Source organism: Balearica regulorum, chromosome 2, assembly GCF_011004875.1.
Source record: "Balearica regulorum gibbericeps isolate bBalReg1 chromosome 2, bBalReg1.pri, whole genome shotgun sequence".
Lineage (NCBI taxonomy): Eukaryota > Metazoa > Chordata > Aves > Gruiformes > Gruidae > Balearica > Balearica regulorum.
In genome coordinates, this window is record NC_046185.1 from 35,027,019 (window position 1) to 35,041,508 (window position 14,490).

A 14,490-nucleotide genomic window follows, 5' to 3' on the forward strand; every position below is an offset into this window, starting at 1 on the left:
AATGTCTGGTCAGACACCTTCAGACTTTACTTGGATGCAGATGGCTACAGCCTTCTCTGGTGGGGCTCAGTGTCACTTAGCATCAAATATTGTGGAATACTCAGTAAAAATATGGCATTGTTAGCCTATGGACAGTTAACTTATTTGGAGAGCTTCAGTTAAAGATGACATTTTTGTTTTGGTTTAAGTTTTTTTATTTTCAATCTACCAGTCTCTTGTGGAGACATGGGCAGCCAAAACCTGGCTCCCTTCTTTTTTCAGAAACTCCAACACAGTTTGGAGGTCTTGGGAAGAGTGAGAGTCCCTCTGGCCAGCCTCGGGAGGCTTTTAGTTGATCATAAGAAGCAGTGGAGAGGGATGACATTTCTGAGTCTCAGATGTGTTCCTTACGCAAGTGCCTTCAGTCCATCAAGTGCTGTCAGATATTGGGAGAAGTCCTATCTTTGTGTATGTTGGGCAGTGGAGACTTGTCACAGGTTGTGAATTTCTAGATAGGCCAGGAGCAGAGCAGGTGCCATTTGAGCAGCATTGCAAGGCTGAAGAGAGGGTATTCCAATTGTGATGGTCTCACTATAGCAGTCATAAGGAGCAAGCTACCGTGAGTGTAGAAGTGTCCATAATAAATAATCATTGCAATTTAACAGCTCCATGCCTTGGCCTTAGAGGTTAGGCAGAGCTCTTTTACCTATCCATTTCCCTTTATACTCCTAATTATATCCCATGTGAAAAGAGAAGAAAACCGAAGTTTATGCATTTTAAAAACCTCAGCATTACCTTATGCATCTCCACAAAGATGGGAGGAAATCCCCTACATGAGGGATAATTTTGTGAATGGTGATGATCATAACTGTAACTTTATATATGGCAACTTTTAATTTGTGTTGTGCTGCCTTTCCCTTTTACCAGGAAGATTATAAAAAGCCGTAAGAACCAAGCCTGTAGTCCTCTCCCGCTGTGCAGGCTTAACTCCTGAAAGCTTCCTCCTCAAACATCATTTGAGAACAAATTCTGATTTGTCTACGTCCAGCCTTCTTTCTCATCAGCTCCCTATTTCCACCCCTGGTTTTCAGAGTGCCAAAAACATTGTGATTCTACTGCTCAAAGGAGATTGCATGCCGAGCAATTCTCCTTCTCAGCAATGCTTGCTTACCAGATGACTCAGTAACTTCCAAAAACTTCATGCTGCTCTTCCTTCCTTCCTCTCATCTCAGCACTGTGTAGTGATGCATATGCTTCTGGCATCTGTAAAAAGACTGTATCTGCCTAACACAGCTAAAGCCTCCCATAAACTCAAAAGCAGAAAAATGTGTGCAGACCTTCTCTGCACACAGAATTTCTCTATGTCATAAAACACAGATAAACTTCACTTAGAGAAGATAAAAAAAAATCAAAGGAAAGTAGTGACACTAGCAAAGATAGAAGTGGAGAAACAGTTGCAATGTATTTGGCAGAAGCCATTACTGAACATACAGGAAGATCATTGTAGTTCTTTGTTAACAGAGCTCCCCAGCTTCTGACTTCTTACAGGACCTGATCCTGGAATCTGGGATGTGGCCTCCAGGAAGAAAAATAGAAAACACCGCCCACAATACAGACAGTTTTACAGCAATTTTGTTTCTTCATCAGAGTGTTTGCTCAGGTCTTAGCATTGAACTGTTAAATCAGACAACCAAAACCTGGAGCAAAGCATCTCAGCCAGCTGGTCTTTATGTAAACAGCTGCATAGAAATGCACCTTGATAATTTAGTCCTAATGATGAATGTGGTCATGGGTGTTAGGTAGGATTTGGGGGGAGGATATTCTTCATACTGACTGCTCTATAAGTGTTTCCCTACTGAATGTGAGAGAATTTGTCTTCTTAGCTTCTAATCAGAGTTGTGTTATGGACTAGAGTGGTTAACCTAGGTCTTCATAGGGTAAGTGACCGGATTAGGAAGACAAAGCCAATGTGTGAGAGTTCAAGGCACATATATCTGTATATAAGACAAGCTAACATGCACACAAAGGGAAAAAAAGTGATTCAAGCCCTATTTCCTGTAGGTAATAAGGGCGGAAGAGACGTTTCATTCTGATTGTTAAATACTTCCATGTCAAACAGATACCACGATCATGAGGGTAGAAGTTAAATAGGTTAGAGTAATTAAGCAAAACATACCTCGAAACATGCCTCTCAGAGAAAGAAAGAATAACAGATATGTAAGGTAAGTCAGTCTTCAGTCCCTCAGACTTCACTCAGACACAATTTATGTCCCATGACCCTTTGCAAAGCTGAAGACATAAAGTGACTGAACCAAATCAGTAAGTAATCACAACAATTATCAAAAAATACAGTAACTTCAACTACTGAGCGATTTAGAGTAAATCACTACCAATATTAGTGAATTTTTGGTAACACATGCCCCTGCCAGAATTTTAGCAAGGCAGTCCACTCTGACATGCCAATGCAATAGTTTTACTGTGAAATCTTATTTTTGTTTTAATCATAACATTTCTATTACACTATTTTTCAGGCCCTGATTATATCAAACAAAAATTTCAAGAAGGAATGGAGGTGAAAGAGAAATCTGAAGAAAAAGTTCAGGAAAAACCACCTACCCCAAAAGAGTCACCTCACTTTTATCGAAAAGGTACTACACCCCCTCGAACCCCAGAAGCAAGTCCAAGGCATAGTCCTCCTCTTTCTTCTGAGCCTTCTCCTTCAAAACAACTGAAAAGGCAAAGCTCCACTTCTGGGGCAAGACTCAGTCAAGAAAAAAAGCTTTTAGCCACTGAGAATATAACACCCACAATTAACAAGCCTTTATATTCAAAAGCACCAATGAAGGAGGAAGTAGCTGTGAAACACCAGCCAAAGTTTTCAGCCCATCACAATCCCATCAGCACGGAGAATGGGGAGCTGCATGGTCACTACCATGGTTATTATGTAAAAGTGAATCCACCAGTGCTTCCACAGGAGCTCAGGGAAGAAGATGAATATGTCAATCCATCACCATCAACACTTGCACGGATACCACCCTCACAGAAGCCAAGTCCTGCTAGATCTGGGGGTAAGCCAGATGCCAAAGAAAACAAACCTGACACAAAAATTAAGAAACAAGAATTTGCTGCACCAAAGAACCCAGCTAATAATGAGTCACATTCAGCAGTGGAAAAAGAAGTAGAAAACAGCTCGGTAAGTACTGCAAGAAACATTTTCATTTTCACCGCCCTTTTGCCTCCTAGTACTGAGCTTTGCAACCTATGCCAAAGCTTCATCTGGGTACAGTCTGCTAGCCAGAACCCACTACACCAGACAGGAGTGAGGAACAAATATTCCAGTCCTTTATATTATCCTGGGAAGGGATAGCTCATAGCCAGATACTGACAGAATTTTGAAACATGAATCCTTACTGCATCCATAAATACAAAAGTGTGTTAGTGTGTTTGTGTATATGTGTGTTTTGTGTGTGTGTAGATACATTTTTACAGATATACATGTGTATATATCTTTCAAAAAAAAAAAACAAACCCAAACAATTTCGTTGTACTTCAGTGGATAATTGGTCAGTACCAGGAGTTACACTCATTCGCTTCCCCAAAGGTTTTCTTTTGACTACTGTTGGAGACAGGATGCTGGCTTGCGGTCTCACCCAGCCCATACAATTTCCCATTTTCATTTTCTTCTCTCTGTTGATTTTAGGCTCTGAAAACAGGCAATTTTCCATCAAAATACAAATGTTTTAAATGCAGACTTCTAACAATGCTTGTGTTTTACAGTGCCGTGAAAAATTTTACTTCTGTTTCATCAGGAAATGGAGAAGGAAATTTAAAACTATACATTCACATCACTGTGAATCTGAGTCTCATTATTATTTAAAAATAATAGAAGTATCAAGAGTTATGCAGAAAACGAGAGATGACTAATGGCTTTTCTATTCCATATTAGAAGAAAAAGCCAGGTTATTGAATTCAGAACCTCTGATGATGGTAAAATTATTTGTGGGCCAAGAAGAACTCAGGAAAATGTTAGTTGTAGATCCTAAAGTTAACCTTTAGTGAATAGGAGGTCTAGATCTCTGTGGTTTCTTTTTTAATGAGCGTTGTTTCTTTGAATCATTTTTGGTACTCCAGTAGAAAAAAAACTGTGTCATTATTTAGATGGCATAAACAAAATGACCCATTTAATGAGGTCCAGATAGCCTAGCACTGATATCATGTAAAACAGTTGAATAATCAACACTAGATTTCATTAATAAAGAATTTAAAAATAAAGAGGTGTAAGAATTTCCAACCAACATGCATTGTGAAAGATCTTGTCAAACAAGCTTGACATTTTCAGGTGTGACAGCAGAATCATATCCTCAATCAAGAAGGTCACTTGATTTGCTTTTACACAGTTATTTATTCTGACAAGGAAGTCAGAGTAATGGAAAGGCTAAATGTCACATTAAAATATTTTTTTAAAAACTGACTGATGGTTGTCTAAAACTAATTAGGAAAATATTGGTAATTTGGTATTAATCTGGTGAGGCCATTCTTGGATTAATTCTGCTGCTCTATTTTATTAACATTCTTATTAATGACATGGAAGAGGACATAAAAGTGTTACCCATAAAGTTTGCAGAAGACACAGAGACCAGGAAACTGATAAATAATGAAGATAGCAGATCACCAATACAAACTGATCCAAATCACATGATAAGAAAGGTGCAAGTATATTTATCCATATGCAGCACAGCAAAATGTAAGTTCATATATATTGAAAGACAGCTAATAGAGCCTGGCCATGTAGGATCAGAACTGGAAAAGGCTGGTGGATCAGAAGCAAGAGAGGCAACCAAGCGTGAGCTCCCTGTGTGCTGCTGTTGTTCAGAGATGTTAATATAATCCTTAGATTTATCAACAGGAAAGATTAAGCAAGAGTACATGGGAGTCTGTTTTATCTGGTTTTGGCACTGGTGCAACCACGTCTGGAATAAAATACAGTGTCTGTAAATCAGGGATTTAAAATTGAAAAAAAAACCTTAAGGGAAAGTCCCATGAAGAGCTGCAAGAATGATTAAAACATATCTTACAATGAAAGATTCAAGGCAAAAAATATCTGACACATTAAATCCCTTTCTGTAAGTATACTTTATAAAATAGTTTCCCAAGCTAACAGGCAAATGTATAAGAAGATCCAGCAGCTGGACAGATTTAGATAAAAGTCTTGTTTTAAGTTGCTTTTAATGAGATTAATTAAACGTAACATCAGTTTTCAGATGCCGAGTTTTCGGAGCTGTCACTGAATAGTTCGATAATGAGCATTTTGCCAAGATGATATCCTCTGGTTCAGCAGGAAGCTTATATTCTGTTTCATGTGGATCAAAGTAGATGTTCACAGTGGTTTTGTAATCTGAAAATCTGTATTACAGCTGATATCAACCCTTTAACCTTTCAAATCTCACAGATATGACTCTTATGTAGGGTAACACAAAGCTGTCAGGCTTGTAAATGTTGAGTGAGCATGCACAGAATTTTAGCCTGAGTTGGATTTTTTTTTTTTTTGGCTCTGGTGAAAATAAGTGGCTAGAAATAGCCCTTGTTTTTCCTACATTCCATCCAAACCAATGTATGCTTTGGAGCTGAGCGAGTCTTCACCTTAAGAAACCAAGCAGGGCACCTAAACAGCACTTTATTGATTAGGACCGTGAACCTGTAGCCTGTTATCAGGAAAGGTGGAAGAGTGATGAGATTTTGTACATTAGCTACTGTTTGTTTACTGATATTACAGGTCATCTGGGAACTATCCCTCTGCTGCATTTGAAACACACTAATTGCATTATTCTTATTATCAGCATTTCAATAAAGAAGGCAGGTACAGTTTAGGAACTCATTTTTAATATAATGGCATTTTAACATATATGTTGATGTATGTGTTTTTTCCAAAGATGCCTTCCATATTTGTCTATAAATTTGCCCTTACAGAATAAATTTCCTACATGCTTATTTCTTTAAAATGCTGAAATGAGTGAAAATCCTAAAACAATTAAATCAGAAAGGAGTAGTCTCCTGGCCTAGCAGGCTGAGGGAGAGACTTAATACAGAATGACTGTTAACACTGCCTGGAGACTTTTCTTTTTAGTTTTCTGTATCACCTTTCCACTTCAGAAAACAAGTAGCCTGTTCAGCGGTGCTCCTGGACTGAGCTGAATAGTGTGCTGGAGTTACACAGCGCACAGTTACTGATGAGAAGTCAGATGAGTGTACTTCTCTTTATCCCCAGCACTTGTGAATGTTGAGAGACTTCAGAATTCTAGGGCTGCATTGGGGAATTTTTATTTTTTTTTAAATCAGTAATTGCAATTGCTTTATAGTCATCCTGAAAAATTATTTTGTTGCGGTTTGAAAGTAAGTCTGCCTTAGATCCTCCATAAAAGTTTAAAAATATATTTGTTAAGAAATATAAAGAGAAAAGAAACGTTAATGAAAAGAGAATGAGAAAACATGCTTCTCTGGCATAGTTTTATCAAGGTGAAAACATGCATAAAACACCATGACGAAGTCACTGTTCATCAGCTGCTCCAGAGTAGCTGCCTGTTTGCAGGCATGTACTCTAGTGAGAGGTAAAACATGCTTTTTTCCACTAAGTATTAGGCACCTTCAAATTATCTTGCCTTTACCACAGTGTGACGTGTCCACAGAGACACTTGACCACAAACCAGTACTGTTGTTTCTAATTGCTCCTTAGCAGCCTCTACCCCAGTATCAGCTTGCAAGCTCCTATCCCACCTTGAACATAAGCTAATTTGAGATTGTCTTGGACTTGAGTAAAAGGTAGAATTGAACTGCAAAAAATACTATTGTGGTGTAGTTCATGAATACACGTTTGATTGCCTGACATGTGTTGCCCTAGCTGACGTGCAAGCCCAGGCACAAGTGTTCTACTATATCAACTTTTTTTTTGTTTTCTTGATAAGGATTTTTAAGCCACACAGAGTGTTTAGCTTGGTTTTTACCTGTATCTGAAATCATTACATTTTCCTGAATGTTACCCAGTGTGCTTCTACTCTCATCTCTTTGTTCACTTATCATCCAGTTAGGAAGGGATATAACTACCATGATGTTAGAAAAAATAGATCAGTATTTGCTTGATCCTAAAAAACCCTCTGAGCAACAACTTTATGCTAAATTTAATGGACATTCCTAATACAGTGGGATTACAAGCCTAGTCTTAATGCTTCCTGGCACTATATTTTAACTGTCTTCCCTCCTCAAATGAAAGCTAATCATATGTTTATATTTTTATAAACAGATGAAAGCTAATCATATGTTTATATTTTTAACTACGTAAATGTCTGACTTACTAGAAGTTGAAAGGGCAGTTTTTAAGCAGGACTGTGAGTTTTTCTGCTACAGCTTCTTTAGTGCACCTGTTCTAGTCACTCTCGGACTCTTCAGACTAATTTTGGCTTTTGCTATTTTAAGCCCACGCAGGACACTAAAGTCTTATTTACGGTATTTGTCTTAAAGCATTAAATGCTCATTCCATAGATGTCTACCAAGCAGGTAGTAGTTTATTGCATAATAATCATGTGCTCCGCAAATATTGTTTGATCATTTTTAGTATATCAGGAAATTCTGCTTTGGGTTGAAAGATGTAGTTATCAGAAGAGGAAACAAAATGCACATAGCAGGCCAAAGGAGATGGGATTTACTTCTTTGTATAAAGCATAAACTCATTACCATAAACAGATGACACATTTTTCTTTGATCTTCAAATAAAATCAGCAACCCAGTTCTTAAGGTGTCCTTTCTTTGTAGATGAGATCTTTTGATTCAAACTGTAGCCCCTAGGATTGTTAGCCTAATTTATCTTATGGTATTGTGGTGAGATTCTTCTATCTAACCTGACTGACAGATGCATCAATACAGAATCCCTTCGCCTCCACCAAGCTTAATTCTGTAAGAATGTGCACTGATGATACCGAGTTGCTGTTTGAGCTGCAGTCCCAACTTGCCATTCAGCCAAAAGCTGTCTTGCAGCTATCAGGATGCTTCTTTCAGGATATATTTCAGCTAATGAATGAGTTCCAGGCTCCCATGAAGTCCCCATAGGTCCTAATTTTTCTTCAATAGTAGTAAATCCACTTGATTTCCATGGATGTTATTTTCAAATATGCAAAGTGTTAGACAGCAAAATCCCGGTGAATTTTAATGGTGTTAGGCAATGATCTCCTTCACTGTTCCTTGCGATTCCTGGTGCAGTAAAACCATAAAATATTTAGGTGTGATCCCAAACTATAAAGAAACTATTGACCTGATTTTGGTCACACTAAGTCCCTAATAGAATCATAGAATCATAGAATGGTTTGGGTTGGAAGGGACCTTTAAAGGTCATCTAGTCCATCCTGTCTGCCATGGACAGGGACATCTTTCACTAGACCAGGTTGCCCAAAGCCCCATCCAACCTGACTGTGAACCCTTCCAATGATGAGGCATCCACAGCTTCTCAGGGCAACCTGTTCCAGTGTCTCACCACCAGAGAGAAAGATGCTGAAACCAAATCTTAGTGGAAATTCATAGTGTAATCACACTTCCTGATGAGAGATATGTAACATTAGCATGTATGTACTATTCTTGTTTGTCATGAGATTCTAGTTTGGTTTTTTGGCAAATGAAGAAGCCATTAAATGGAAAGTTCATTCTAAGAGTGTTGACACTGACATTCCAAGACAGCAAAACTGAGGGATTCTCAAAGTAGCTGTTTTTTCAAGTAAAATGTGTTTATTGCTCACAGTCTTCCAATATGGCTTTCGTGCATAAATCTCATGATTACCAAATGCATTTGGTGGGGACTTGGGTTTCCTTCACAGTAGAAAAGCATAGAAGTTCCCAAACTAGCACAATTTTGACCATGCCAGAAAGAGAAAGAAGAAATTAACTTTGAGTTGTACACTACTACAGCGAGGCTGCTTACAGTGCTGTGATCAGAAATGTAACCATACCTGGAGTCATGCTTTCCTTTTATGCCTATTCTCTGTCATCAAGTGTCTCGTATTATTTGGCACATAGTGGCTCACTTCCAGTAAGAACGAAGGAAGGAACATGGTGCCACTTCTGTTCTGTGACCCGATGGTTAAAACATACCCCTGGTAAGTAGGAACTTGCTATTCAAAATCCCTTCGACTAAGCTGACCTTAAACCTAGTCTTCAATTTCCTAGGGTATCTTTTAGACATTCTGACATTAAGAAAAATGTGAATGTTGCTGCCAATACTATTACCCCTATGGCAACATTTAACTAGCATCCTGATAGTCTCCATCGTTGTTTGAACTTGAACACTTAGTTCCTCAGCTTGCGAACAGATGCCTCTGAGTAGGTGTGAAGGGAACTTCATGGGCTTTATGGATAGAGGTGCTGATTGGGTTGAGACTCCCCAGAGATTTAAGGAGTACTTGATAAAACCTATTTTGTGACTTATTCAAGAACTTAGCAGTCCACATCTGGCCTGCCATCTTAACTGCTGAGTAAGGGTGTGTTCTGGTAGTGTTTAATGAGACTGTTTCAGGAAGAGGGCATGTGATATAATAATGACACAAGTACTGTTCAATAGCTTCCCAGTTACCCTGCTGCAGCAAATTAATAATAGCAAGTTCTTACACCTTAGCATTCCAGAAATGATATAGCTAATGTTAGCATTGTCATGAAGCATAATGAACTTCTACAAGGCATGCCTCCTGTGGAAAGTGAAAAAAATTATGTCATTCCTAATTAAATATATACATTCTTATGCAAGCCAGTGATCCTTATTTAGCTCAGAAGATAGTTTTCTGCAGAGATTTTTTGGTGGGCTTTCTTGTGATTTAGGAAAGTATTGTCTGAGTGAAGAGTCTTTCCGTTTCTACTTACAGTAAATATGCAACCTTAATATATAAGCATAAACAAATCTCTGAAAATATATTGTAGTAAACCAAATATGTAAGAGGAAAATGGAAGAATTGAGAATTTCCTTCTATTCAGGACATTATTTCAAATTGTTCATCAGAAGGCATCCATGTTTAAAAAAAGTTTTCCAAAACTGCTGAAAAGAATTAAAAACTTTGTTCTCTGGCTTCACAGGAAGACTAAAATTATATAATGATCAAGTTTTCTAACCAAGGTTATCTCTAGCGAGGAAGGGAAGGAGTGTTTTGACTTTTCATTTCTTCACTAAATAGGTCTATAAATTAAGGATTTATGACCACTAAATGTCAGAGTAAATCAAAGCAAACTTGTAATTTTGCAGGTGTAAAATTGGTTTTAATCTGTAATGGAAGCATTGCTAGGTATGTTAGTGCAGTGGTAAGTAACGTATTTTTTTCCCTTTGATTATCAAAAAAGGGAATTCTTTTCATACAACACATTGTCATGCAAAACCCTTTTTCTGTTTTGAAATGGGTTGGAATCAGGGAAGGAACCTGCTGTAAGGATGAGGACCAGTGTTCCATCTTTCCTAAAGTAGTTCAAGTTCTTTGTTTTGCTTTATTTTAAGCTGATACTGGGTTTGTGTTGGTGGGTTTGTTTTCATTTGTTTATGCAGTCATATTTGTCAGATGGTTTAATCTCAGTGTGATTAAGAGCAGTGTAATAACATACTCTCAGCTGTATTTATCCAGCTCATTTCCACACACGATATTTAGCTCACCTGAAAATGACAGGTAATGGCTGTGTTTCAGGAGCAGAGTCTGTGTCTTTAATATTTAGGTCATCGTTCAGAGCAAGGTCAAAACAGGTGGAACTGATAAAGTCAGGTCACGTTCATTGCTGTGCACTGTGTGGGAGATTGCATTAATTCTGATATCTGTCTTTTATTTTCAGGGCCCTAACTCAGTCATGATCGCCCTGGTAATGCTGTTGAATATTGGTTTAGCCATTCTTTTTGTCCATTTTCTAACTTGATTGGAATTAGGAAAGGTAAGAAAGGTCTTGTTTTCATATAAAAATCACCGTATCCACCCCACCTGGCATGATAAAGATTTAATTTCTTTGCATACTTTTAATGTTCCCTACTTTAATTTTAGCTATGCCTGAATGTGATTCAACATAGTTATTTAATAATGTAACTGTTTTGACCCTTCAGTGAAGTCATGACAACTAGTGGTGTTAGCCCACAGTTCTCTGCAGTTGTGTCATCAGCCTTTTAAATGGCACCTGTCATACTCAGACACAGGGAAGGAGGCTTGGAATTAGGATGGGACGCAAGAGAGATGAAACTTGGAAAATTCAGCCAGGGGCCCAGATCAGTTTCTCTGCTGATGGCTCGTGGCTTTGGGGTCCTCTGAAAGCTGAAGCAAGCAGCCATGTTGGAAAACAAACAAAATAATCTGCTGAAGCAGCCCCGCCAGTGAAGTGCGTTGGCCTCTCCATCTGTCCCAGCAGAGTGTGACTAAACTGGAAATGTACGGAGCTGCACTTTTTGTTGATGGAAGCTAACAGCTGCCTTACTATTTTACCGTCTGATGTTTTTAGTGGGGAGATGGGAAAACGACTGCCAGAGGAATGTGGTCAGAGGATTCTGTTGCTGTGGAAGTGATTCCAGCGTTCACTCCTATCTCATTAGAAGAAATAGCTAGCAGCATCAGTCACCAGTCTTATTCCATTACCTGCTGCTTTTAACATCTCCTGCAGCGTTCTGGGAGATCGAATTTCATTTGCCTGTGCATGATTCTGTTCATTCGTTGTTTATGAAATTTGATGTATAGCCATAACATAGTGTCTAGTTCAACCTGGAGAAAGCTACTAGTTCTGCCTAGCGGCAGAAGCGGAAAAAGAAATCTCTTTTTCAAATCCGAAGATAAAATTCTTAAATTCATTTTCCTAAACCTGAAGAGCCGTTCAGCTTTAAGGTTTAGTAAATAATATACCATGACTGCAAAATTTTAAGATGTTTATATCTTCCTAAAAGTGCTCAAATGTTTATGCCAAGCAAAACTTTCCATAATAAAAGAATAAGAATCTTAAGTTGATATCAGCACATTCTAAACAGGACGTGGAATATCAGAATAAACCAAGAGAGACAAGATACAGGGTTTGCATGTTGATTTTTTTTTCCTTTTTTTTTTTTTTTTTAATTAATTCTGGTGCTGTGGTAATTGGTGATTTGAATTACTATGTTTCAACACTGAGGTATTTTGCCACCGGTTAAAATAAAGTCTTGTCCGAGTGCACATTAATGCCAATGACAGTTAAGCTAGCTAATGCTCATAATAAATTATCATAACTTTAAATACTAGATTTGTGTTGAATACATTCAGGTAGAGCGTTTAGAAATGTTAAGTGATTGTTTATCTATTTGATGCCTTCAGTGTCTTTAAAGTCCATTTATAATTTTACCTCAGCATTAAAAAAGCCTCAAAATTTTTCATTTGGGAAGTCTGTCTTAAGTAGTTTCACAGCCCTTTGTTCAAATGATGTGATCATGTTTCTTTTTATGTGCCATTATACTGTAACTATTGTACCCTATATTAATCAAAAGCATGCTTATTTACTGAAAATCTGTGGTGTGATCATTTGGCAAGTAAATATTTTAATTTAAAGCTGCAAAAAGCAAAGGGCTTGTATTATAGTTTATTTTATCTCTATTAGAAAATCTTTCATACAATATAGTTTTGGAACCTGTTTGTAAACTTTCTAAGTGTTTGCATGGTTTAATGGGCGACATTCTTACAAAGTGCAGTAGCAAATTTTGATGCAGCATAGTAAAGTAACGTAGGTGTGGACTGAATATTGTGCAGCGAAGCAGCTCTGAGCAGGGCAGTAACACCATGGTGTTTTTTACAGAAGTATGTTGAGAATCCTGTGTTTTGACCAGTGTGGATAAAGAAGAAAGCAGAAAGAGAGCAAATGAAAATAAAACTTGTATATTTATTTAAAAAAAAAAAAAAAGTTTAAATTGTGTTTTAAATTTAGGAAAGTAATTTTTAAATAAGAACAAAATTTTAAAAGTTACTGTGTAAGCCTTGACATAATGGACAAAATGTTCCATCCAACAGTGAAATCACCCTCTGTCTCCTTACATGGAGAGGTAATTTTGTAACTGACTTATTTAATTCCTATTAAATGTTTATTTAAAATACTTTATGCTCTGGAAATAATGGGTAACAAAGCTTATGAAAATGTTTATAAATTTAAGTAAGCATGTTAGTACCATTTATAAATATGTATGATTTATAAGCTTTTTTAAAACAAAGCTCAAACAAATTGTTGGTATTTTTCTAAAATGTGCACAGCTGTATTTTACATGAAAGGCTATTTATAATTGGTTGTTATACTGTACACTACATTTTGGACAGCACAATGAAGCCTGCCAATGTACTTAATAATGTCATTTTGTCTATTTAAAGTTTCTTGCTGTCAAAGAATGAACTCTTTATCTATGAGTTTCTCTATTTATAATTCTTGACCCAAAATGTACAATGTACAGTTTTCACAACTGTATTTGCTCTAATAAAAATAAGTTGATTATTAATAGAGTTTCAGACTACTTTTTCCTGTTTATGAATTACTTTTTTCACTCTCTGGAAACAATTTTTCTAACAAATTTAATAACGAGGAGTGAAGCAGGAAAATGGGTGAAGTCCTGGCCCCTTTGAAATCATTGCGAGTTACTGTTTTCAACAGTAACTGGGAAACAATTTAAAGGAAGAAAAAAAAAAAAACCACCAAAACAAAACCCACCAAGTTTCCTTATGTGTCTTCTTTTACCTTTTGATATGGGATTTTTGTATCTTTATAAATTTAGTGTCTTAAATTATACTCCCACTACAGGGATGGTATAATCAATCTTGTTTTAATCAGTGTGTGACTGGTCCATTAACAGCTGTTCCTGTAAGTGAATCAACAACTTTTATAGACTTCACTCCTTCTCAAGGTCTTCATAGGTTCAAAATTAACATGAACTTTGTCAGCCAATATTCTACACAGAGAAAATTCACCATTACAACTGCATTAAAACCACCACATTTGCTGAACAAGTAAATCAGCTGAGAATTTTATTTTCTGTGATTCCGGTTCAGATTACTAGCCCACTGTACTGAAATCCTAATGTTTAGTTGAAAAGGAAAGCAAGTGTTCTTAGTAAGCAAGTGATTGTTACTGTCTTATTCTTTAAAGTAATTCTACCAACATGAATCTTAAATTTAAGAATTTGTATTTTCTGTGCAATAACCCACTCTCTAAAGAAATATTTTGGTTCTGCAAGTAGAGAAAAATACATTCTCAAGAAAAATAAACAGAAATTACTGTAATGCCAGAAAATTTTAAAGTCAGGTTCACTGAGACAGCTCTTCTCTGACATTTTGTGATCTACATTGTATAACATGTTCAATAATGAAAGTAAATTTGACATGAAATATAAGTTCTATGAATGTGATAATATACTCAGGCATATATAAATCTTAACAGCAAGAAGCAAAGGATTTGCCCAGAAATAGAAGAAAAACAAGGTTTTCATAATCAGCTGAGAAATACGACAGCTTTCCCTGCCCATCA

The 14,490-nt window shown here is 37.0% G+C and overlaps 1 protein-coding gene across 4 annotated transcripts in view; it reads left to right on the top strand.

Moving 5' to 3' along the window:
- Positions 1-13,468, top strand: part of JPH1 (junctophilin 1) — an 87,310-nt gene extending 73,842 nt beyond the window's left edge. The window contains exons 4-6 of one of the 4 annotated variants that reach the window (XM_075743860.1): positions 2,511-3,172; positions 10,819-10,914; positions 11,022-13,468. In XM_075743860.1, coding sequence (XP_075599975.1) covers positions 2,511-3,172; positions 10,819-10,899 — 743 coding nt within the window. In that variant the 3' untranslated portion in view covers positions 10,900-10,914; positions 11,022-13,468. The remainder of the gene's footprint in view (positions 1-2,510; positions 3,173-10,818; positions 10,915-11,021) is intronic. The other 3 variants (XM_075743859.1, XM_075743861.1, XM_075743862.1) reach the window with 3 other exon arrangements.
- The last annotated feature ends 1,022 nt before the right edge of the window (positions 13,469-14,490 follow it).